Source organism: Cladophialophora immunda (assembly GCF_000835495.1).
Source record: "Cladophialophora immunda strain CBS 83496 unplaced genomic scaffold supercont1.2, whole genome shotgun sequence".
Classification (NCBI taxonomy): Eukaryota; Fungi; Ascomycota; class Eurotiomycetes; order Chaetothyriales; family Herpotrichiellaceae; genus Cladophialophora; species Cladophialophora immunda.
This window is the reverse complement of record NW_015622542.1, coordinates 6,418,025-6,442,542: the sequence shown is the minus strand read 5'-3', so window position 1 is coordinate 6,442,542 and position 24,518 is coordinate 6,418,025. Positions and strand designations below refer to the sequence as shown.

General features: G+C 56.8%; 6 protein-coding genes across 6 annotated transcripts; 4 read left to right on the top strand and 2 right to left on the bottom strand.

The window, feature by feature from the left end:
• Positions 1 to 9,481: 9,481 nt before the first annotated feature.
• PV07_04409 (uncharacterized protein) lies at positions 9,482 to 11,024 on the top strand (the record flags this gene model as incomplete). Its single annotated transcript, XM_016391210.1, has 4 exons — positions 9,482 to 9,539; positions 9,611 to 9,969; positions 10,018 to 10,098; positions 10,152 to 11,024. 4 exons carry the CDS (start codon positions 9,482 to 9,484, stop codon positions 11,022 to 11,024), a joined length of 1,371 nt encoding a protein of 456 aa, XP_016253112.1.
• A 346-nt stretch (positions 11,025 to 11,370) lies between these two features.
• PV07_04408 (uncharacterized protein) lies at positions 11,371 to 12,009 on the top strand (the record flags this gene model as incomplete). Its single annotated transcript, XM_016391209.1, has 2 exons — positions 11,371 to 11,469; positions 11,545 to 12,009. The coding sequence occupies 2 exons, from the start codon at positions 11,371 to 11,373 to the stop codon at positions 12,007 to 12,009; spliced, it is 564 nt and encodes a 187-aa protein (XP_016253111.1).
• Positions 12,010 to 15,524: 3,515 nt separating this feature from the next.
• PV07_04407 (uncharacterized protein) lies at positions 15,525 to 17,469 on the top strand (the record flags this gene model as incomplete). Its single annotated transcript, XM_016391208.1, has 4 exons — positions 15,525 to 15,867; positions 15,926 to 16,266; positions 16,322 to 16,424; positions 16,481 to 17,469. 4 exons carry the CDS (start codon positions 15,525 to 15,527, stop codon positions 17,467 to 17,469), a joined length of 1,776 nt encoding a protein of 591 aa, XP_016253110.1.
• A 354-nt stretch (positions 17,470 to 17,823) lies between these two features.
• On the bottom strand, positions 17,824 to 19,350 carry PV07_04406 (uncharacterized protein; the record flags this gene model as incomplete). Its single annotated transcript, XM_016391207.1, has 1 exon — positions 17,824 to 19,350. One exon carries the CDS (start codon positions 19,348 to 19,350, stop codon positions 17,824 to 17,826), a length of 1,527 nt encoding a protein of 508 aa, XP_016253109.1.
• A 1,767-nt stretch (positions 19,351 to 21,117) lies between these two features.
• PV07_04405 (uncharacterized protein) lies at positions 21,118 to 21,957 on the bottom strand (the record flags this gene model as incomplete). Its single annotated transcript, XM_016391206.1, has 1 exon — positions 21,118 to 21,957. One exon carries the CDS (start codon positions 21,955 to 21,957, stop codon positions 21,118 to 21,120), a length of 840 nt encoding a protein of 279 aa, XP_016253108.1.
• Positions 21,958 to 22,485: 528 nt separating this feature from the next.
• Positions 22,486 to 24,171, top strand: PV07_04404 (uncharacterized protein; the record flags this gene model as incomplete). Its single annotated transcript, XM_016391205.1, has 1 exon — positions 22,486 to 24,171. The coding sequence occupies one exon, from the start codon at positions 22,486 to 22,488 to the stop codon at positions 24,169 to 24,171; it is 1,686 nt and encodes a 561-aa protein (XP_016253107.1).
• Positions 24,172 to 24,518: the final 347 nt, after the last annotated feature.

The window sequence follows — 24,518 nt, the reverse complement described above, 5'->3', positions numbered from 1 at the left end:
AGGTCTGCCAGCCGGATCAGACATTTCGCTCGCGCCGCCGCATCCAGCGCCGCCCAAGACGGAAACGCAGCTTCGGCCGCATCCACGGCTGCGTCGACCAGATCGGCCCCTCCCTGACAAACATTCGCTGTGAGCTTGCCGGTCGACGGGTTGTAGAGGGCAAAGGTCTCTTTGGCCTCCACGAATTCGTTGTTGATGAAGCACCGCGTTTCGATATTAGGGCCGTCGAGGACACCGTTCGCCATGTTGACGGTCTCAGATCCTGGAATGTGGATTCCTGAATGGAAGATCCTGCCCTGATGGCGGTTGCTGGCTTCCGATCATTTCGGCGGTTTCGTCACGTTGGCATTTAGATAAAGGACTCCAGGTCTTGTGTTCGCCATCTGTCCGGATGTGTCAGGGAGCATCCATACGTCGTTTGGGCTTTACTGGGTGCCTAGGTTTAATCTCGAAACCAGCAGTCGGGGTTAGGAGCTGCGTACTGGACCCATAGATCTGTACCTCGTAGAGCCTCGGAGTGATCGCTGGAGCCGCGGTTGCAGTAGTATTGGACCAATTGGCGACCCCACTCCTCCATCATGGACGCGAGCTAGCATCGAGGGAGGGATTCAGCGAATGCTGGGATGGCCGCAACATGTATTTGCAAGTTGTGCTAGTTTAGAATACTTCAAACCCCGGATGGAAACTAGAGCACTACTGCTTCGACGTGGACTGCTGTAGAATTATCTGGTGTCCTTCGTCGCGCAGACACCTGGTTTCCTCCCCTCTGATACAACGACACCAAGCACTATCATGGCGTCTACGATGCGTGCAGCGGTCGTCCGAAACCCGGGCAAGGACTTCACAATCGACATCGTTGACAAGCCCAAACCTCAGCCCGGCAAAGGGGAGATCCTCGTCCGCCTCCACGCGACCGGGTTATGCCACTCGGACCTCTCCTTGATGTCGAGAGAATGGACCGCCTTCCAGACGCAGATGCAGACGGTGGGCCACGAAGGCGCCGGAATCGTCGAAGCCGTCGGCAGCGACACCACCGGATGGCAGGTTGGAGACCGAGCTGGGGTCAAGCCGATTTCCTGGGTGTGCCACACCTGCGAGAGCTGCATCAAGGGCCGCGAGCAGTATTGCCCGCAGGCCCGGTTCACGGGGATCACAATGGAGGGCACGTATCAGCAATACATTGCGGTCCCCGCCATCTACGCGACCCGGATCCCCGCCGCCGTGGACCTGTTTGACGCCGCGCCGCTCATGTGCTCGGGCACGACGTCCTACGCCGCGCTGCAAAAGAGCGGCCTCCGCGCCGGAGAGTGGGCCGTGATCCTGGGTGCCGGGGGCGGGCTGGGCCATTTCGCCATCCAGATCGCGAAGGCGATGGGCGCGCGGGTGATCGCCGTCGACGGCGGGCCCGCCAAACGCGACCTCTGCCTGTCGCTGGGAGCTGTCGAGTTCGTCGATATCGCGTCGGGCGCCGACCCGGTCCGGACCACGATGGCGCTCACCGGCACGGGCGCCCACGCGGTGATCGTGGCGTCGGCCCATCCGTCCAGCTACGCGTCTGCCCCGGGGTTTCTGCGCCTCGGAGGCACCGTGGTCTGCGTCGCCATGCCCCCCACCGGCACGGCAAACATCGGCGGCGACCCGAATGACCTGATCGCCAAGAATGTCACCATCAAGGCCGCCATGGTCGGCACGCTGGGGGACACGGCGGAGGTGTTGGATCTCTGTGCGCAAGGCCTCGTCACTCCCGTCACCAGGAGATTCCCTCTCGAGCAGTTGCCGCATGCAATCCGGCTGTTGAAGGACGGAAGCATCGTGGGTAGAGCCGTAGTTGATCTGTGGTCATAGAGAAACGGGCTGCTCTTCTTCACCTCTTCCAGGAAGGCTTGATGTCCCCACTAGCCATTCCATGAACAAGTTGATGGAAGGCTACAGTTCCACCTTGTGTCTCATCCCCAGGCTTCCGACGCCGCAGTTAACGTCGGCGACGGTGTAGGCCAGCCGTGCTGTTGAGGCTGTCTCTTCACGGGCTGAATAAGACATCTCGATGTCGCTCGATCAAGTCAACCATCCATATAGAAAGGGAATTCGTCATCATCTATGCTACCAAGTATCTGTGAAATAGATCACTAGATAACTAATAGATTTACGAATATTACATAACCAAGCCTCGTGTCCAGCCTGATCTATCTCCTTGAGTAAGCTAGGCCCTATATCTTATCATATGGATCGAGCTAGCTCTTCGGCTGACTTAGCTTCCTCGACTACTGCTGGCTACATACTCGGTATAGGTCTTGCCGTAATAATACTACAGACCGGCCGCTAGACCCTATTGCACTATCACGGTCCCGAGCGAAAGACATCTTCCTGCGAAAGCGACATCTTGACCATTTCACGATCTTGCTCAAGGGCTGTTTGTTGAACGACAGAGGAATTTTGTTCGTAGTGCCCCGTCTTCGCAAAGTCAGACTTATGGACGTATCAAGCTCCAGCCTCACCAAGTGGGATCTTATAATAGATGACACGACAACGTCAATTTCATTTACTTTCGATCATGGCTCCTAACGATTAGTTACTCAGCCTCGGGCTAGGTCAAGCACAGCACTGTTGACCTTTACACGCATCTCAAAGGACCAGCTCGTGCCCTTGTCTCACACATTTAGCTGAAAATTTCTAGGCCACTTTAGAAGATGGCGATGGCGTTGGGATGACTCCCCACACCGCCTGTACGGTTTCCCTTCGTCAGCAGATCACGTTCCCGGATTGCGAAGTCTCGCTGTCGACGTCCACTCACCGGGCACATTCGCGGGGGCGCTCGCGAAGAAGAAGGCATATTGGTTCTTGCGTTTACACGTCTCGGCCAACTGCTCCAGGTCCCACATTTCGCCGATCGGCACGCCCCAACGGGGTATTAGGTACTGGTGGAGGTTGATGGATTGCCGGGGCCAGGCCTCAAACGCCGGGGCATCCCCCGCTACGGCGCTGAAGTAGTTGTCGTGGAGGAAGTCGAGCATCTCTTCGGTCTGCTCGACGCCGACGAAGGTATGCTCCGGGATTTTCAGCGTGCCCAGGTGCGCCCGCGCCTTGTCGTCCAGGTTGTTGTAGGTTTCGACAAAGCCGGAACGGATGATGAGCACGTCTCCGTATTGAAACTCGACCCCCTGCTTCCTTGCACAGGCGCGAATGTCGCTCAGGGCGATCCGATGTGTTGTCGTCGGGTCATAGTTCTTTCCCACAAAGTCCCAGTAGTCGATGAGAACGCCGCGGCCCCCTTTATCGAGACATTTCATAAGAGCTCTCATCCCGTCGCTCGATCGAGAGGGGGTGGACTTTACCTATTCCATGCTCGGACCACGCCTGCATCCCGCCAGAATGCGCCTTTGTGTTTGTGACATCCTCCCTGGTAAGCTACACGTTTCCTTTTAGCACACATTTGTGTAACGACGGGATAGATGATACGTACTCCGTTGTAGAAAACAACGCTGTCTTTGTGCTTGAGGCCGACCTTTCAGGGGAATAAGAGTTTACTCCTTTTGAGAACGAAAGTTGCAGTCTTACATGCCGAAACCCATCCCACTGTACGCGAATCGGTCATTCTAGGATACGGACAACGCCATTTTCAAGGACTGCGAACCTGTGATCCACTCTGTGTGTTCATGTTGTACAAGTCGTCATATCCGGATTCTCCTATCGGGGCAATAGTGTGTTGGAAACCCTGTCTGCCAAAGGCTGGCGGGTTGGGATAGTCTGCACGCCAACTTGGACGTGGTGGTTAGGTTTCGTCGTTTGCGAGATGATGTTTCGCCACTCACTTAAGACTGACTATCTTGCCGTCGCGGATCAACTTGGTGGCCGACGCGACGCGCTCTGGTGTCAGGAGATTGAGGCGCCCGAGCTGACCATGATAAGATTTCTGGCTTGACAGGAAGCTTAGAGATTGGGTACCTCATCATTGTCTCCCCAGAACCACGCAGCCCCGTCTGGAGCTCCCTCGATGGAAGGAAGCTCCGACCGTTTAGGCAACGCCTTGGAGGAAGCGTCAAACCGCATGATGTGCCCAGCGACAAGGTGGTGGAAATAAGCTCTAGGGGCTGGGCAACGCTTAATGGTCACAAATACAAGGTGCAATGAAGAGTCTGGAGTCCGTGGAGTCTGTCTATCTTCTATAGTCATTAGAACTCGCCGAGGCTGTCACAAGCTTCCTAGTACGCCAGCCACGACCGCGGTGGTGTGAAAAGCCGCGGTTCGCTGTGCTAGAGCCTCGGAGCATTCAGAAGGCGGAGGGCATGGTCGATCAACGCCAAGATGCATGCTGAAGATCCACCGACAACTCGAATACGAAGTACGAAGTATAGCGGCCGCCGAGAGTTTCAACAGTTCCTGGCAGGGTCTTGCTTTCCAGCATTGGCAGATTCTACACGACGTCTATCAACCCCAAACATTTATCACACGACGTTGCGATCATGTCTACTTCCGACGTCTCCGACGAGTCCAGAAAGAATGGCAATGGGCATGTCGTTGGCAACGGCACCTGCGACGGCAAGGCTGACGGCCGCTACAACGTCCAGGAGGAGACACTCAAGGTATTTGAAACGGAAATCCTCAACAACCCCCGAATAAGGAGATTCCTCCCCGAGGAGTGCTTCAACGCCGCATTTCCAGTGACTCTCAAGGGTTCAGATGTTCCTAGCGTACCGATCAATTGGCGGCAGGCCGAGTCGGTGTCGGCGCTGAAAATGTTGGAGGCAATGCTGATCAACGTCTTGGTGCATCGGAAGTACAACCTCCCAATCCAAGCGGTGACCATCGACACCGACCATGCGACTTTGTTCATCATGTCCTGTCTCGTGTGGACCCTCGATCCTCAGGGGGAGAACGTCTCGGTGAACGGCAATTTGAGCCCCGGCAACGCTGGCATAGAAAAGTACTTCCCACCTTGTGACAAGCACAGACTATACGCATCCTTGCATCGTGCAGTCGCTTCCAACTGGCTTCGATGTTCGGATGGAAAGTTTTTCCAGAGCCATGGAGATTTGAATCCCGACTCGACTCTCAAGGCTCTCGGCCTTCCGCTCGACCTGGATGTCTCGACATATGAGGAAGCAGTCCGGAATTACCAGACCGCCGCATCAAGGATCACCTCGGCCGAGCTCCAACGTCGAGTCAGCGACATATATCATCAATCAGGACAGGTGTCTCTTACATCAGAGGAATACTGGGCGAGCGAACACGGGAAAGCCAACGAGCACGTTGACCTTTTCGAGATCCACGACTTTTTAGAGTCTGGTAGCAAACAACCGCCGTGCTGGTGGCCGAATGCCCCTCAGACTTCGCCACTGCGCCCGCTTGCAGGACTGAAGGTGGTGGACTTGACTCGGATACTCGCCGGGCCCTCCATCGGGCGAGGTTTAGCAGAGTTGGGGGCGTCGGTGATGCGTGTTATGGGCCCTCATCTCCCAGAATATGGTATCCTGCACCCAGACACGAACTGGGGTAAATGGAACTGCTACCTCGATCTACGAACCGAGAGCGATCGGGCCCAATTCCGGGAACTTATTCTGGATGCCGATGTGGTCATCAATGGCTACCGGCCGGGAGCCTTCGACAAGTTTGGCTTTGGCCGAGAGGATGTGCTGAAATTGTGTGCTGGCAGAGAGCGAGGCATCATCTACGTGCGAGAGAATTGCTACGGCTGGTACGGCCCGTGGCAGGATCGCAGTGGTTGGCAACAAATCAGTGACGCGGTGACTGGCTGCGCCCACAGCTATGGTCAGGCGCTGGGGCTCGACGAGCCGGTGACGCCCATCTTCCCCAATAGCGATTACTGCACTGGTCTCGCGGGGATATGTGGCACTTTGATCGCGCTCCTGCGGCGGGGGAAGCAAGGTGGTAGCTACGGCGTGGACGTGGCACTCAACTACTACAACCAGTGGCTCGTACGTTCCGTAGGGACGTATCCAGATCCCGTCTTTCGGCGTCTGCGCGACGAGACCGGACACGAGCCCTTCCGGCACTGGCACACCATGGGGCACACCTTTCCCCGAATGCTCCGCAGCCTCAGGGCAGGTCCGGCCGCCGGGAGATTGTTCAAAGACGAGTTCTTCGAGGATCGCGAGGCCGAGGTGGCACTTGGTCCGGGCAAGAAGATCCGGGCCATGGCGCCCGTGATCAAGTTCGACGCCGGCAAAGTGAGGCCTGGGTATCATATTGGCACCAGACCCAACGGCGTCGACGCAGCCAGATTCCCCGAGGATTTGACGTCTCAAGTCGTGCTGTGATAGCTACATATACAGACAACATGAGTCGCAGATCGTCAAAGTACAATTTGTCTTTTGAGTTGCGGGGCCTTCGATTGCTATCGTTCACTGTTCAGAATCTTGCCCGACCCGTTTTCGAGTATGCTCCAGTGGGTACATCTGTTTCTTGTGCATTTTCTTTTTCGCTATGGATTCTTTGCTTGAAGGATGTTCTGTGCACCAATAATACTTGGGTATTGCTTCTCTTATCTAGAATCAGGCTGATACTGCTTCTCTCCCTCCGCGTCAACGTCGAGCTCGGCCCTCGTGGCAGAACCATGCTTACACGCCGAGGCAGCTATGGTTCAGCTGTCTTCTGGCCCAGATGTTCTTCTGTTTGCACCTCGACACTCGTTGTCGGGATCTTCTCCGCCACCTCGTGATGGTCGATGACCAACTTGTTGTTGGCATGATCCAGGTGAACTTCTCGCAGGTAGATGACCACATCCTCCGGATCCCCAAAGATCGCCGCCATTTCCTCCAGTGGAACCCCTTTCGTCTCGGGCACGAAGATCCAAGCCCAGACCGCCCCCAGGGCTGACAAGATGATAAACAGCTAGAGCAGTTAATAAAAAAAAAGTCCAAAAGGACAAACTGGCTGTGTTCTCTTACCAGATAAAACTTCCAGCCTACATGCTCAAAGGCCGTCGGGGCCACTTGGAGATAGACGAGATCGGTAAGAGCGTAGACGACCAGGCAAAGGGTCACGGCCTTGGCCCGGATGTGGTTAGGAAACAGCTCTCCCAGGAAGATGGCATTGTTGCAGTCGATGCCCGGGGTGTAGAAGACCGAGAAGGCGTAGCTGGCGAAGAGGGCAAAGCCCAAGCCGACCTTGTTCGTGCCGGCGGCGGCGTACCTGGCCACCATTGCCGCCTCCAGCGTCAGACAGAAACAGCAACCGATAAATGCCCACAGCATCAGAGGTTTGCGGCCGAAGCGGTCCACAACGAGAGCTCCACCCAAGTTCCCAAAGATACTGACTGCGACAAATTAGACGTTGTCATTGGCCAGAACATACCACAAAGGGTCCACACAATGATTGGGGTGGGTGGGGCACATACCTGAGATCCAACCACAAGCCAGGATCAGCTGGTCTCGGGAACCAAATCCCATGGAACTATAAATCACGGTTGCCTCCGCACGGTCAGCAAGGAAGTCGAGATGTGGGAAGGAAAGGGCATCTCACATAGTTGTTCACCACAAAGGCGCCGGTGCTCTGGCCGAAGAAAGCAAAGCCCATCCCCACAAGCATGCGCTTGCGGTACGAGGGCTTGCGGAAGATTCCTGTCCACGAAGTTTCCATCTCGCAATCGGCCTCGGCCTGTTTCTGCATCTGGTAGAACTCTGATCGGGCGAATTCTTGCTGAGGATCGTCCTTGGTGGCATGTAGCTTCGACACGACCTCCCTTGCTTTGTCGACCTCGCCATGCATGAGCAAGTAGCGAGGGGACTCCGGAATGAAGCAAAGGACGATAGCCATGAGGATTGGGAAGAAGGGTGCCAGGCCCAGCGGTGCTCGCCATTGTGCCGTCCTATTGTGCGAATAGAAGAATGCAAGGCCGATGTAGGATGCGATTGAATAGCCCAGGCCGATCATGACGCCATTCATCCCAACCATGAGCCCACGGTACTGTGGCTGGGCCAACTCCGAGCAGTAGACGGGCGCTACCATAAAGGTCAACCTCCATTTCTGGGGGGCTGAACCGACTTGGAACAACTTACTGATGACGAGAAAAGCCCAGCTTCCAAGGCCACTAAAGAACCGGAAGACGGTAAACATGGCCGAGTTTTGGCTGGCAGCTAGCAATGCACCACTGATAGCAGATACGACGGAAAGACCCTGCATGGCACGCTTGCGCCCCCATTTGGCCATGGCATATCCGCCAATGACAACGCCGAAGACAGATCCAGCCTGGGAGGATATTGGTGAGACTCGGTCTGGGTTGGGGGAAGGGGACCAATCGTACCTGGAACACGCCATTGAAAGCGCCAATGAGCGAGTTGCCCTCGGAGCTAATCTTCCCCTCGCTGTCGAGGAGTTTGAAATACTCCAAGAAAGCTGGCTGTCCGAGAGTGGTGCTGATGATGGAGGAAGGATAGGCAAAGCAAAGCTGGCCCAGCGAGACCGCGAAGCAAATGGCGAAGTTGCCCCAGTTGAGGGTGGTCATGGCGGCTGCGGAAGTGGCACAAAAAGACCGTTGGATACTGGGGAAGCGGCCGAGAGTGCTTACAACCCTCGTTCGTCCATGAATACTTATACCGCATCTCCGTCCAGCAATGGCATTTGTTGGTCCGGTCTCGAGATCCTCCCCGTGGAGGTACCCCAGGGGGCGGCCAGACCTTGGAATGTGGTGCGAGAATGACCAGGGTCCATACCACCTCGCCACCTCGGTCGATTTCAATACACCATGATTTGGATCCCTCGGCGGTCTGGTGCCAGTGAAAACGTGGGTGCCGAGGGAACCGAGATACGCGACGCATTAGCTTGGCTTCATTTCCCCTCCGTCGAACGTGTCGTGGTGAAGCGCGATAAAGACACTATGCGTTAGCGACCCTGAACCACTTCCACACTTGACAGGTGGACAGACCTTCTCAGGGGTCTTGTGCTGTGCATTAGCAGGTGGGCCCTTTCCTGGTTCACATCTCTATGTAGCTAGACAGTGTGCTCATGGACCAGATCGGCGTTCGCCGTTGCATCAAGGGAGCGTAGGTAATGTCTTGATCTGGCAAAGGCGAGGAGAAACAGGTCAACGGCGGAGACGAGTCTCGTTGCATATGCCCGAGATGTTTGGAAGCACCTTAGTACCATCTATCTCGTATACTCGTATCTCTGCTCGATTGCACAGAGCATCCTGGTCACGAGGCTCTACCTAATGAGCCCAGCCGTGACCGGGTCCCTCCCCGCTCCCACCTGTCCCCGGAGGGCCTAGCTCCAGTCGAAAGTACCCCGCGCCACACCGTATGATACGTCTATTACCGTTCCCGGTATCGCAGCCAATCCTGAATCCCTCTCTGGGCCCCCCAAAACCAGAAGCGTCCCAGCCTCGCCTCTGTCGCCCGTTTTGCTTCTGTCGCTTTTCTGGACTTGCCATTCCTATCACATTTCCAGAAGCTCTGCAATGTCAACCACTAACCGGGACTCCCCCAGCTTATCCTATGTCCATCTCAAAGACTGCACCACCTCGCGCATGGCGACGAGCAGTCCGCCCCGGAAACGGAAGCTTGATGCCCTGTTCGAAGAGTCCGGTAAGCAGGCCCCTAGGCATAGAGCTCCCTAGTGGTTACTTGTGACACTGTATCTCTGATGCGACTGCCAGGGATCGACATGACCACGGCGCTCTCGTTGTTGCCCCCCGAACTCGATGGTGAAGGAGGGACGATGAGCGACACCAGTTTGGAGACCTCGACCTTCCCGTTCAACCAGGACACCATCTCACAAAACCACTGGGGCCCGCAACAGGACACGATCGATTTGTTGATTGATGCGTGCATGGCGCCGTTGGCACGGATCCGAGACGACCTCATCAGGCTATATTTCCATCACGTTCATCCTGTATGTCCGGTCGTGGACGAGTATAGTTTCACTACGTTGTATGGGCTTGCGAAGACCGACGGGGAGTTACTCTCGTACATTGAACTGCCTTTGCTTCAGGCAATGCTGTTCACCGCCCTAGCGGTAAGTCTAGCCTCAGCCGATTGAATTGTGTGGCTGATCTCGAGGAAGCATGTCAGTCAAGATCAACTAGACCGGACTCCGTACAGCTCGATTCATGACGCCCAAAAGGCCCATTTCAATTTCACCCGAGTAACTACGTCCCTGTCTCCACCGCGAACTAGACCCTAACCATTTGCCCATAGGCACTTTACCGCTTCCAAGTTTGCACCAAACCATATGTCCTGGCACAAGTCACAATTCTACTGACCTTCTGGAGCCCTTGCGACACCGAGCTCCAAGTCAACAGCTTCTGGCTAGACCGCGCATACCGTCACGCACGCGAAGCGGCGATTTGGAACATTCAGACCAGTGCTGGAAGCCCCGGTGACCGACGGGCAATCATCTGGTGGTGTTGTCTCATCCGTGATCGGATGTTGGCAACAGGAATGCGAAGGCCGCATCGGCTCCATCAAGTGCAAAATGTAAGGGGCATGCTAAAGGAGGAAGATTTTGGGCTCGAGGCATTGCTTCCCAGCTATTCCTCGCGCGAGGCCAAGAAGCGAATGATAGCCGTCTTTCTGGCATTCTGCAGACTGAGCGAGATCCAGGCCGACATCGCCGAGTACCAAAGCCGGTTTCGCTTTTCGCGGCAGTGGGAGATAGCAACGACCCCTGGCATCAGCGAGACCGAAGAAATGCCCACGGTTGCCAAGTTTGAAACTCGACTGAAGGAGTGGAAGCGTGTATTCGAGGAAGAATGTCGCATGGTTGGCACCCATGTTGGTGACAACACATACGCCAGCACTGTGTGCCTGATTCGCCTCATCTCAAAGTATGTGCTCCTTCACGCCAACATTTTTCGCCAATTCACCTTTGCTAACAAGCACAGCGGCTTGCTCCTAATTCTCTATCAACCTTACTTGCAATGGTGGTCATCTGCCCCCTTTGAAGCGAAAAATTTGTGGGAATTGTCACTACGCAAGTTGAAAGAAGGCACCCAACAAGTCGTGTCCAGTGTTCGCCAGCTGATCACCACTTCCACCGCTCCTCTCGAGACCGTCCCTGCTTTCATGTGAGTCGCGACAGATGTCCCCTTTCCGACTCCCGGCACCTTGTTGGAACTCGATGCTCACTGTGCGCTTTAGAACATCATGGATCACTCTGCCCACCGCTGTATACTGCACCTTGAACCATGTCAACCTGGACAGTCCGACTCTACTGCTGACGGGGACCGAAAGGCACGTATTGCCTGCGCTTCTAAAGTCCATGATATCACGCTGCCAAGGCGCCGAGTTTGCCTGCATCCTTATAAATGAGTGTCTCCAGGAGCATTTATCGGAACAGACGCAAAGCTCACAGCTTCCCGACACGGGCCCGTCGCGTCGAGGGAAAGGCCCTCTGTCGATTGCTTCTGGGGCTAAAATGCCGGCTCGACCCTCGTCTGCCAGGGCCGAAGCCATCTTCTTGGCCCGTGTCGTGAGAAATATCGACTCTGGACTGGCAAACGACGTGAATGACAAGGTATGTATTCATTGTGTTGTTAATGTTACTCTTATTCCCCGTGCCTCTTGGTACAGGAAGGCTAACGGGGGCCAGATTGTCAAAGTTAGAAACTCCGAGTCTCCCCAGAGTATTAATAGCGTGGTCGAAAGGGCTGCTGAGGCGACCGAACCTGTCACGAAGCCTGTCTCGGATGTCGTAGATGGGGCTAGCACGGAGGCACCACGGGCCTTGATAAAATATGTGGCCGTCTACAATGGAATGAAGGTCTTGCAAAGCGCGGCGATGTACACGGCGTCTACGCATTTTACCTACACCGACATGCTGACCAAGACCACGGCTGCGGCGAAGAAATTTGCGGCGAGGGGAGGCAGGGTGGCTACGCTCAAGGACTGCCACGCGACCATCTCGAACTCCGGGGAGGAGCGCAAGGACGGCGAGGTGGAGATTGACATGGAGGGCGATCACGACTGGGAAGCAGTCAAGTCAATCGTGGGAGAGTGGTGGCTGACACAAAAGAAGCGGCACATCGTCATCAGTATCGTTGTACAATATTCATGATAGCGGTTGGGAGCTTTGGTGATATAGGCTTTCGCTATATCCGACCACGGTTTACAAACCGAATGGGCAGGTCGACGACGCGAGCTCGAACGAACTCAATCATGGACTTGGCCAGGCCGTCGAGCCGGTCGGTGTTGGACACACCCTCGCCCAGTAGTCCTCGACAGAGGAAGTGGACGGCCAGTAAACCTTCGAACTCGACCCGTTCCAGCTTTTTGACCACCTTCATCTCGTCCCCGAGGAGGTATTCGAACCGCTTCATGTCGAGGAACGTCCGCAGCCACTCGTACTCGTCGGCGTGCCGGACGTAGAGGCCGATGTTGGCATTGCCGCCCTTGTCGCCCGAGCGACCCATGACAATGCTGCCGAGCGGCTCCCGCACGGTCGGCCCCCATTTGTCTTCGTCGTAGGCGGACCGCGCGTCGTACGACGCCGACGTCATGGCGGGAATCGTGTTTCGATGGTTCGGGAGCGGCTTGGTGTCGCCGTGGAGGAAGGAGAGGGCCAGCCGCAACTGGCGCTCCGGGATGAGCGAGGGCCAGAAGTCGATGTAGAGCTTCGGGAGGGTGTTCCGCATGTCCAGCGCGCGGTGGAAGCCTGGGAACGTGCCCATGCTCAAGCCCTCGACCATGGCCTGCAGCCCGTTCGGGGGAAAGTCTTCGGCCCGGTCGGCCTGGGCGAAGATGCGCAGGGTCTGCGTGGCCTCGAGCTCGTTCTTGGGGTCCGGCGCCGCGATGCCGATGTGCTGGAAGACCAGCTTGGTGAATTTGTACTGCGGCTGGGTGCTCAGCCAGTAGCGGCACAGCTTCTCGAACATCTTGAACTTGATCGTCGTCTCGAGCCCCGTGGCAAAGGCAAATGCCTCGGCCTGGTACCCGCCCACGGCAAACACAGCACACTTAGCTGTCTCTGGCGGTGCGAAGCCTTTGGCGCCAGAGACGCGGACGCGGTCGGGGCCTACGCCCTCCACCTGGACGCCGTGAAGGTCAACTTGCACGTCGGGGTTCAGGTAGATGTTACCCTGGATCTCGTAGAGGATCTGCGCCGTGATGGTCTGAGGAGTCACCATCCCGTTCATGTGTGCCGTCTTGGTGATGACGAACTGGCCGTCGGCGTCGACTTCGGCGATGGGGAAGGCCGTGTCGTGAGGCTTGTCGAACAGCGCCTTGTATCCCGAGAAGTTGCCCCCCGTGGCGTACATGGAGCATTCCATAATGTGGCCGCACACCACGGCCTGTGCCAGGTGATCGTACTGGTCTGGCTGCCACCCGTGCCACCACGCCGCCGCCGCGACAATGGCAGAGGCGTCCGTCGTCCTGCCGGTCACCACAATGTCGGCGCCGCCGCGCAGGGCCTCGACCACCCCCCACGCGCCAATGTAGGCGTTGGCGCCGATCCAGACGCCCTTGTGCAGGGCGCGCAATTCCTGGCCGTTGTCGAAATGCTTCAGGGGGGCCGTCTGATCGAGCTCGTCGAACCGGTCCAGCAGATCGTCCCCAGTAACGTAGGCAATCTTCAGTTCGTGGCCGTGCTTCTGGACCACCTGCTCCAGGGTCTGCGCACACCCTTTGGGGCTCAACCCTCCGGCGTTGGTGATGAGCTTCTGCTTGCGGGCCACGATGGTGTCGACGGCACGGTCAAACAGCTCCACGACCGTCTTCATGTAGTAGCCGTCGCGGCTGTGGTTTGGGTCGGCCTGGCGGTCCACGAACCGCTCTCGCGCCGCCCACCCGATGGTGAGTTCAGCAAGCCAGTCGCCCACCAGGACATCCGCGGGAGGATCAGCCTGGGCCTGCGCCAGCATGGCCTCCTTTCGGTCCCCATGCCAGCCGGCGACAGCAGCCAAGCGGATCGGGCGTCTCATGGCGCTGGCACTCGAGTATAACCTCCAGAAGTGTCCTGATTTCTGGTCCGCGACGTGAAAAGGGAACAAAAGCCTTCGAGCATGGAACTTAGAGTAAAAGTTCCCAAGTCTCTTGGGAGCCAGCTAGCAGTCGCAGTCAATGGCCACGATGCAACAGTATAGTGCGAACAGTCCGAAGGAAGCCACTGAACAAAGCCACCAGCCCGAGTCGCCTCTTGGCCAAAGCTCCGAGTCTCGAGGCATCAGTTGGAGACAGCCAAAGTCAATCGATTGGATTAGGCCGAGGTCGCGTCAATGCTATGGTCGCAGAGGTGGAGGTGGAGGTTGAACTATGACTATCGCAACTTGCCGAGGCCACGCTCCCAGTCATCGAGGTTCGGCTTCCGTTGTCCGATGAGACGGGCGACGCCGAGTACCTAGTATTCCACCTGCTGGGGAAGCGAAGGAGGGATGCTGGAAGGAGTTCTATCCCCGCATTATTACATGCAGACACTCCAAAATGGATGCTATAGTTTCCTTGTTATCGGTTCCCCGCAGGTTACTCCTCGGTCTGATGCGATGCATATCCAAGAAGGGTGCGACACTGGACTGATTCGAAAGGTCCCTCTTGGCTGGAATCCAGACTATTCCCTGCGTGGCCAACATTGCTAAAGTCTTAGCGTCGAAGATTTATGACCTCTTGAGCACCGCTCCACAAGGAGCAAAGGTTCAAAAAATTAGTTGCTAGAGAGATTCAAAAGTAATACTCTATTCTATTACTAGTTCTTTCAAAAAGAAGTAATAAAGATCGTGCAAGGGGAGAGAAGTCTGCCCAAAGTGACCCATCCGAGAGACCACCTGAACCGCCTCTCGCCTCTATATTACTATTTTTAACACTACCCTCTCTTTCTCGCGCTCTAAAAATTCTCTACAAGATGCTTAAGGCTCTAGGTATAACATCTATTAACGCATATCATTCTGAAAAGTTCAGTTACAAATATAAAGCAGTGCCAAGACTTTACTCAGTAGTGTTGATACACCTAGGGGACAGGCGCAATTGAATCATAAGGATGGAAACCCAAGTGGCCAAGCATTGATGTCGTGGGTTGGGAGACAAACTCACAATCTCCAGAGGGGTGGGATGGTCCTCCTGTCGCCGTTGTCCAGCATTCGATATCAAACATGGTGCAGAAACGCTCCCTCCAGTTGATCGGGGCTCTATACTGGGTCGAATCTAGCCTCTGTGATGGGTTCGAGAAGAATTTCAGGCTTATCGTAATGCGTCCCGATGTGACTCGACCACATGTCTCCTCAGTAGGGTCTCCCTAATTTCTCGGCGGACAAATTCATCGGTCTCCAGTAGCGAGAAATAGCACGAGAAGGCTTTCCCACACGCAAGAGCTGCTTCGAGACTCCTTCGGGTCCAGAGGAAGCGCTGGTCCCAGGCCGAATGTCCTCTGACAAACCGAGGCTGAGCTATGTTTACATAGTGAAGCTTGCCTGGCCTCGGGACCTCTCAAATGCTGCCCCTCCGGATTCGATCGAAGCGTCTTCGGGCGGCTCCTTCTCCTGCCACCAAGCCTTTGGACCACCGGAAGCCAAAGAAAAGCTCGCAGCAGCAGCATAGTCCTTGGAGAGCAAACACGACCGTAAGCGCCACGGGGATAGAACGATGGTCTTCCACTCTTCCCACCCCCGTATTAACGGCAAGTATCAAGTATTTACCACTGAGCGAAAAAGAAATGTCACTGACTATCAGACAGTTCCTACGGACACGACCATCTGGGACTGGCTGCTCGAGCATTCTATCGACCGACTGACGACACGCACGACATCAGGCTATACAGATGTGGACACGCAGAACCGGGTCACGTATTTACAGCTTAAAGGGTATGCGACACACTTGTCGACTGCATTGACCACAGAGTATGGTATTCGTGCAGGGGATTCGGTCGCAATTTTCAGTCCCAATTCGATATGGTACCCCGTCGCCATCTTCGGCGCCTTACGGCTAGGTTGGTTCCACCGCGCTGTGATATCTTGATACAAGGCTAACCAGGCCGAGGGTTGTAGGAGCCAGAGTTTCAGGGGTGTCACCTAGCTATGGGAAGGACGAGCTCTCTTACGCCCTGCAAAAGATCAGTGCCAAAGTTCTGTGGACGATCCCTGAACTTGAGAGCGTCGCCGTGGCTGCGGTCCGGGAATCGGGGACCAGGGACTGCAAAATATTGCTCCTCGAGGACCAGCGTGATGAGATGGCGACAAGAAGATCACTGAGAGGGCTGGCAAAACTGGGAAAGAGTCGTGGGAAAGAGGGCCAAGTGGTCGCCTTCTCGATACCGGCCGGCCAGACGAACAGAGACATCTGCGCCTTTTTGAACTTCAGCAGTGGCACGACGGGCCTTCCCAAGGCAGTGAGTGCCCTTCAAGTCCCAGCTCATGACCAGGCCGTCACACTGACCCGTCCAGGTAATCATCTCACATCACAATGTCATTGCTCAATGCCTGCAGGTGGCCCAAATCACCCCTGCCGACCACCGTCGGGTTCTAGGGGCGCTCCCAGTCTTCCACAGTAAGGATCCAAGATGCCACCTAAAGATACGTGCGCTGACGACGTCCGCTGTCTAGTCCAGGGCCTCGTCCACATTCTCCACGTACCGATCGTCCTAAACGCCGAAGTCTATCTCATGCGCAAGTTCTCCCTGGATGTGATGTTGGGCGTGGTGTCCAAGTACGAAATCCGAGAACTCTGCCTGGTGCCCCCGATCATCGTCTTACTGGCGAAGAGCCCGGTCGTCATAAAATATGACTTGAGCTGCGTCCGGAGATTCTTTTCGGGCGCCGCGCCACTGTCAGACGGCATCCTAGAGGTCCTGCACCGGCGATTCCCTCAGACAGGCTTCAAGCAAGGCTACGGCCTCACCGAATCGTGCAGCGCAATCACCCTCCACCCTCCGGGCAAGCTCGGCTACGAGAATGCCGGGTTCGCGGGAACCCTGGTGGCAAACACCGAAATCATGATCCGGTCCGTCGATGACGGGCGGGAGCTGGGCGTGGACGAAACCGGCGAGATCCTCGCCCGGGGTCCTCAGATTACCGCGGGCTATCTCGACGATCCCCGGGCGACGGCGTCCACGTTCGACACAGACAACTGGCTGCACACGGGCGACGTGGGCCGCATGAACCGGGATGGATTTCTCGTCGTCAGCGACCGCATCAAGGACCTCATCAAGGTCAAAGGCATCGGCGTGGCCCCGGCGGAGCTGGAAGATCTCCTCCTCACGCACCCGAACGTCGAGAGCTGTGCCGTCCTGGGCACCCCGGACCCTTTCGCCGGGGAAAGACCGGTCGCGTTCGTCGCCCTCCGCAGTTTGGGCCCGTCCGAAGCGGACAAGAAGGCGACCGGCGTGGAACTGCTGCGGCTGGTGCAGCAGAAGAGGGCTCGCCACAAGTGGCTTGCAGAGATCCGCTTCGTGCCGAGTATCCCCAAAAGCCCGACCGGGAAGATCCTGAAGCGGGCACTGCGTGAGGAACGAGCGCCGGCAGGTGCGGAGGATGTCGTCAGGGAGACGGACATGACGACGGTAGATCTAGAGTCGCCACGTCCGAGACTCTGAAGGGGTGGCTCAGCGAGAACTTTGGGACGGTGAAATCAATTTGCGCGTTAGAGTGTCTACACAGTGAATGCTTCTGAGTCAAGAAAGAAAGAGTGGCTCCTGGTGAGAAATATACTTGGATAAAGACGAAGAGATAGAGTTCATGCGACTAAATCTAATACGGACGAAGTAGTTCGACTGTAGAGCCAACCTATCCCTCAGAAGTTATAAAAAAGAATTGATTTTAACGATAGAGCTATATTTCGCCAAGACAACCCGGGCACACAGCATTTTCCAACCTCCCTCTGCACTGCCGTTCCTTTCCGTCGACTTCGACCCTGTTGACTCTTAATGCGTTCAGTTTCCGAGACCACCTCACGCCTGGGGGACCGGGTGTGCCTCCACGTGGAGCGAGGACTCGCCCTTTTCCCCGATTCGGGCCTCGTGCTCGACGCTGTGCAGCCTCGCCTCCAACTCGGCCTTGTACTCGGGCTTGGCCCACACGCAGTCGATCTCTTCCAGGGTGAGGCCCTTGGTCTCGCGGACCGCGAAGTAGACGAAGACGACCTGGACGACGTTGAAGACGCAGAAGAGGAGGTAGAACCGCCACCCGACGTGCTGGATCCCGATCGGCCCGACCTTGACCACCACAAAGGTCATCAGCCACTCGGTGCCGACCGCAAGCGACGTGCCGACGTGCCGCACATGCAGCGGCGTGACCTCCGGGGAGTACATCCAGGGAACGATGCACCAGGACGCGCCGAACGAGAAGTCGAACAGGAAGATGAAGACGACGGCCATGGTCAGGCTAGCCTGGCTGAAGACGGCGAGGCCGACGGTGTAGCAGATCATGCAGACGGAGCAGGCGACCGCGCCCCAGAGGAGCACGGGCCGGCGGCCGAATCGCTCCACGGTGTAGATGGCGGTCAGGGAGCCGCCCCAGAAGACGAGGCTGAGCCCCCCTGCCGTCAAGGTGGCCTGGTGCTGGCTCATGCCCAGGTTGTTGATGAAGAGGTAGGCGGCGTAGTAGGCGATGAAGTTGATGCCGCCGAGCTGCTGCAGGAACTGGATGATGACGCAGACCCAGATCCGCCAGGACGTGTTGACCTTGGACTGGTCACAGAAGATGTCCTGGAGCCGGAAGACCACCTCCTTCTCCGCCTCCAAGGCCTGGAGGACCTCCTCGCGATGCTTCTCGACGTAGACGTCGTCCACGGGGACGTTGTAGATGCGCGCAATGACGTCGTCGGCGTCGGCGATATGCCCCTTTTTGTAGAGCCAACGCGGGGACTCGGGCAGGGTCCAGATGGTGGCCAGGGTGATGCAGACAAAGACGGCCTGGAACGCCAGCGGGAGGCGCCACACCACCCCTCCCGTCAGGTTGCGGACGGTGCCATAGTCGAACCAGTACGAGACCACCAGGCCCATGAGGACGAGAGACATCTGGACCGCCACCAGCGCGCCGCGGTGAGCGGCTCGAGCGCATTCCGACACCCAGATCGGGATGAAGGACGTCTCCATGCCCACGCCCACGCCGGCCACCACTCTTCCCCCGATCATCATGTGCCAATCCGGGGAGCCAGCTTGCAATCCGGCTCCCAGGATGATCAAGAGGCCGCCGATGAAGATGAATGTGCGTCGACCTAGGGTCTCGCCCGCGAATGCACAGATTAGGCACCCGACCAAGCAACCGATGTCAAAGAGAGCAATGACGGTCCCCTGGAGATTGGCGTCCGTCGGCGCGATTTTCAAGTCTTCCAGCACCGATGGGATGGCGATGAGACCGCCGAATACCCCTTGATCGTAACCAAACAGCAGAAACGTCATGGCGGAACAGATGGTCACGCCGCCTTGCAGGGCCAGACCCTTGACGGGTAAGAATCCGCGTTGAAACCTGCCCATGGGTACGGTGGAATATGTCCCGAATGCTCGTAAAATGCAATGGGTGGAGCAGGGCGATGTAACTGGCCCTCGCTGGGGTGCTCCAGGATTCAAGTATCCCCAGGTGGTAGGGAGAGATCCCCTTGGGGTGTTGGGTCCCTGTAGGCCCCGACAGACTGGAGAACGCGTTCACTCAGAATGCCAACCTAGGTGGTCTGAGGGTGGAGGGATGCCTCACCGACTCAAGGAAAAGGGGCCTCTTCCCAAGTTTCTCGGCCAGAAACGAGGCGTATCAAGGCCTCGGCACACCATGACTAGGGACGGTGGGTCCGGACACCAGGGAAACGCTGCCTGTGTACCAAGAGGCCGAGTCTCTTCTGCATGGAACCGGGGGCTAGAAGCCTTGGGTACGACTCTCAGGTGTGGCCGCTCCTTGTCCTCCCTAAAAATGTCCTCTCAAAGAGCGGACACAGAAGTTTTACCACTCAAGAACAGAAAAGCCGCCGCATTTCCATCCGCAAAAGGTGCTTGACACAAAGGAAATGGGGGATTCTGTAGCGTTGCCAGATTTCGACGCGCTCCCATCTTCTCCAGATGGTAGCCTCAGAGGATGTGCCTGGACCTTGTTTGATCGCAATGGGCAGACCGACCAGCTTGGTACGCTGAACCTGCTAACACAGCAAAGAGTTCTGGACGCGGCCAGAGGGGAGATCCTATGTGGCCAGACGGTGTCCCTGAACTGGGACATGGAGAAGCCACGCTACAGTGGTTTCGCGCGAAGGACGGTACAACATCGGATTGTAGATCTGAGTTCCAAGGGATTCTACGCCAACGATGAGGAAATCGCCTTCTGTCCGCAGCATGGATCCCACTGGGATACGCCATTACACTATGCACATCAGAGGTAAGGCCAGGAGAGATGGGGGACGCGCAGATACGGTCTTCCATTGACCCTTATCAGGAGCAGGAAATACTACAACGACCTCGACCACGCGGAATTCCACGCGGACAATGGTCTTCATCCGGGAACCAGGTTGTGGAGTGCTCGAGGCGGCATCTGTGGCAGGGGCGTCCTGCTGGATTGGGCTGCTTGGGCGACCGAGAATGGCCATGAGTACCATCCCGCCAGGCGAGGGGAGATCACAATCTCCCAGCTCGAGCAGGTCGTGAAATGGCAAAAGACGGTCTTAAAACCGGGGGACATTCTTTTTGTTCGCACAGGTTTCATTGCGTGGAGTAACTCGGCGACCGATGACGAGAATAGGCAAGGGATAGTAGAGAACGGCGAGTATTTGGGGCTTGAAGCCTCGATGGCCTCATGCAGATGGTGAGCCTCCCCCAGCCGTCCCAGCTACTGACGCTATCTCGAGCTGATGAACGGCCAAGGCATTGGAATCATCACTTCTCTGCCGTTGTGGCGGACAACATCACATACGAGGCCTGGCCGCCGGGGGACATTGTGCTCCACGAGCATTTCCTGGCCATGTGGGGGATGCCCGTTGGAAAGCTCTGGGATCTGGAGAAATTGTCAGAGGTGTGCCGCAGTCGAGAACGGTGGTCATTTTACCTCGCCAGCGCCCCCCTGAACATAGCTAGTGGGATTGGGTCACCGTCCAACGCCATTGCCATGTTCTGATGAAGCTGGCTTTTGTCTTGTGGGTCAGTGAAGGTTATCGGTCTATTCATCCCCATACACCCTGCTCTCGACAGGGCATCATGCCTGGCTCCTAAGTTCTAGTCGGATTGTGGGAGGAGATTGCAAACCCAAGTATAAAAAGTTCATCCGTCTTAGCACAAAGCACCACCGTCAGCCAGCAAATCTGTGCCCGTTATGTAGCTCGCCGCGTCGCTGCACAAAAACACCGCAGGCGCCTTGAGCTCGTCGGGTCTTTCCATGCGGCCCAAGGCCACGGTGGAGTTCCAGACTTTCAACCTCTCTTCGGTGATAAAGGGGATGGAAAGCCCAGTTTGGACGTATCCGGGGGAGAGAGAGTTGATCCGGATTTGGTGTTGTCCCAGCTCGAGTGCAGCATGCCGCACAAGCCCTCTTATCGCCCATTTGGTCATCACGTAGACGGACGACAGCTGGCCCCTCAACGATCCGTGGGCGGCAATGGATGCAATAACAAGAATCGCTCCCCCGTGGCCTTGAGCCACCATCTGCCGTGCCGCCTGTTGGACCGTGAAGAAGACACCCAGCTGGTTGATGTTGACTTGACGGAGGAGTTCCGACTCCGGGACGTCGATCAGCTGGGTTTCGCCGAGAACGCCTGCCCCGGCGACGCAGATGTCGATCTTCCCAAAGTCTTGCAGCACAGAACGGAAGGCTTGTGCAAGTGACTCGGAGGATGTCACGTCGGCGCGGTAGAATTTGGCTTGTGGACATGCCTGAAGGATAGGATCGAAGTCTTCTATGACCGGGGCAGGAAGAATATCGAGGACAGCGACCAGGGCGCCGGCCTCTGCGAGACCACAAGCGATCTGTGCAGCGATTCCGCGACCGCCGCCCGTGACCACGGCGACTTTGCCCGCGACGGACTGAATTCGCGAGACGGTCGTGCTGTGATCGGGTGTGAGGATCCAGCTAGGCTTCCCTTGAGCACTGCTTGGTGGCGGAGTAGGTGCCATATTTGTGACTGGGAACGTTCGTTCCACAGTAGCTTTCGCAAAAACTATAATCTTCCGGATTTCAATGGACGCGTGGTGTCGGGGGAGCACAATGCCAAATCTTGCATAGTCTACTTATACCAGACCTTCGTTGCCTCGGCGCAGCAGTTCTTCGTTCGACCTCGTTGGTGCTGACGGCGTCCTGGACTGCTGGGTGGGAGACCTGCATATTGCCATACCTCGATAAATTAGAGCCGAGCACTATCAGGGACATGCGGCATAGAGATTGGGACGTTGAATTTGACCGAGGCAGGTAGGTAGGCACTAGGTAGACAGGAGTGGACCCAGAGTTACACAGGGTCTAGCCCAATCCGGAACCGCGGTGTTTCTTATTGTGGGGACTCGAGCTCTCATAACATGTGTATGGAGGGCAAATGAGATGTTGGCAACGACAGCGTAGTAAAGGCGTGCTATCCCTGAGCATCAGCCTTCCTATCTGATCGCCTCCCAAGTATTTGCTCCGAACAGTGTCCCAAACATCCAGACACGATGAGGGACTACCCAAACGCCATCATCATCGGCGCCGGAGCCTCTGGCATTGCAATGGCGTACAAGCTGACGAGGATGGGATTCCGCGACTTTGTCATCTACGACAAAATGTCGGGCATCGGCGGCACGTGGTTCGCAAACACCTATCCGGGCTGTGGCTGCGACGTGCCCAGCCATCTCTACAGTTTCTCCTTCGCCCTCAACCCGGACTGGTCCAAGGCGCTGTGCGAGCAGCCCGAGATCCTCGCCTACCTCAACGACGTGGTCGACCGGTTCGAGTTGCGCGGGTTTTTCGAACTGCAGATCGAGTGCTTGGGCGCGGTCTGGAACGAGGAGGAACAGCTCTGGGAAGTCAGCCTGAAGAATGTCGTGACGGGGATCGAGTTCAGGCGGAAGGCCAACATCTTTGTCTCGGCGGTCGGGGGCATCAGCGCTCCCAAGGAAATCGACCTTCCGGGCAAGGAAACGTTCACGGGCAGAAGCTGGCACTCGGCCCGCTGGGACCATTCGTACGACTACACCGGCAAAAGGCTTGCCGTCATCGGAAACGGCTGCAGTGCCTCGCAGATTGTGCCCAAACTCGTCCAGAAGGCGTCGTTTGTCAAGCAGTACTCGCGGTCCGCGCAGTGGTACCACGAAAGACCCAACCATCTCACCAGCCCCCTGTCCAAGGCGCTCTGCCGCTACGTGCCCCTCTACCAGAGGTATCTCCGGCTCCGACTGTTTGCCAGTTTCGAGTTTATGACGCTGGCGTACGGGGCGGGCGAGAAGGCCGCGCGCGAGAGACGGAAACTCGAAGGCGCCTCCAAACGGTACACGCTCGGCAAGACGCCCCAGAAATACCACGGGTTCATCATCCCGGACTTCCCGCTGGGCTGCAAGCGGCGGGTCTTCGACCCGGACTACCTCGACTCGCTCTCTAGCCCCAACCTGGACGTCACGGCGTCCAAGATCAAACAGATCGACGGCTCCGTCATCGAGACCGAGGACGGCGACCGCACCGAGTTCGACGCCATCTGCTACGCCACGGGGTTCCGGGTCACCGAGTTCCTGACGCCGATGCGGGTCATCGGCCGCGACGGCGTGCAATTGAACGAGAAGTGGAAGGAGACGGGCGGCGCGGTCGCGTACAAGGGCATGACCGTGGCGGGCTTCCCCAACTTCTCCATCCTGTTCGGGCCCAACACGTTCCTCGCCCACAACTCGGCCATCTTCATCCTGGAGCTCGCGGCCGACTACACCGTGCGCCACATCTTCCGGCCCATCCTGGACGGGCAGGCCACGAGCGTCGAGGTCAAGGCGGAGGCCGAGGGCTACTGGGCCACCAAGACGCAGTACAAGCTCCAGCAGATGGTCTGGTCGGGCGGGTGCAGCAACTGGAACCTGAACAGCGTCGGGCGCAACACCGCCTCCTACCCCGGGACCGGCATGGACTTGCTGTGGGAATTCTGGCAGCGCGACTTCGCCGACTACGTCTTCCGAGGAGGCTCTCGTTATTGGATCCTGAAACGACTTGGGCGCTGGGCGCGGACCGCCGTCAAGAGTCTTGGGCTCGCCGTCTTGGTGTCGTGGATGGTTTGGCGTCTAGTCGCCTCCGTGTCCTGGACCAGGGGAGGGCTGCAGTCGTCAGTAGTTCAACTGCTTCGGAGTGCAAGGTCGAGTATTTCGGCCCGGCTTTCGGCGTGAATGGGGTCGGCTTTCCTCGAGGAGATAGACGAACTTGGAGGGAGGCCTGTGTTAATCTGTGCACACTATTATTAAATTGTGTTATCCAGTGCATTCCAAATTACTCGCTAGCTTGTTCTGCGCACTGAATACCCAACTGCTAGAACTTGATTCCGCAACACTTGCTCTTGTCTTGAGCGATACTGCTGTATACCCTCCATCGCGTAGGTAAATGACCATTCCACTATCTCCCAGGCGAGTAAATATACAACACAACTCGACGCAAAGGGTAATCACGCGAGTCTTGGCCGATTATTAGGCACTATAGTAGATAAAGGATAGCGTATCAGGACACAGGACACCTGATA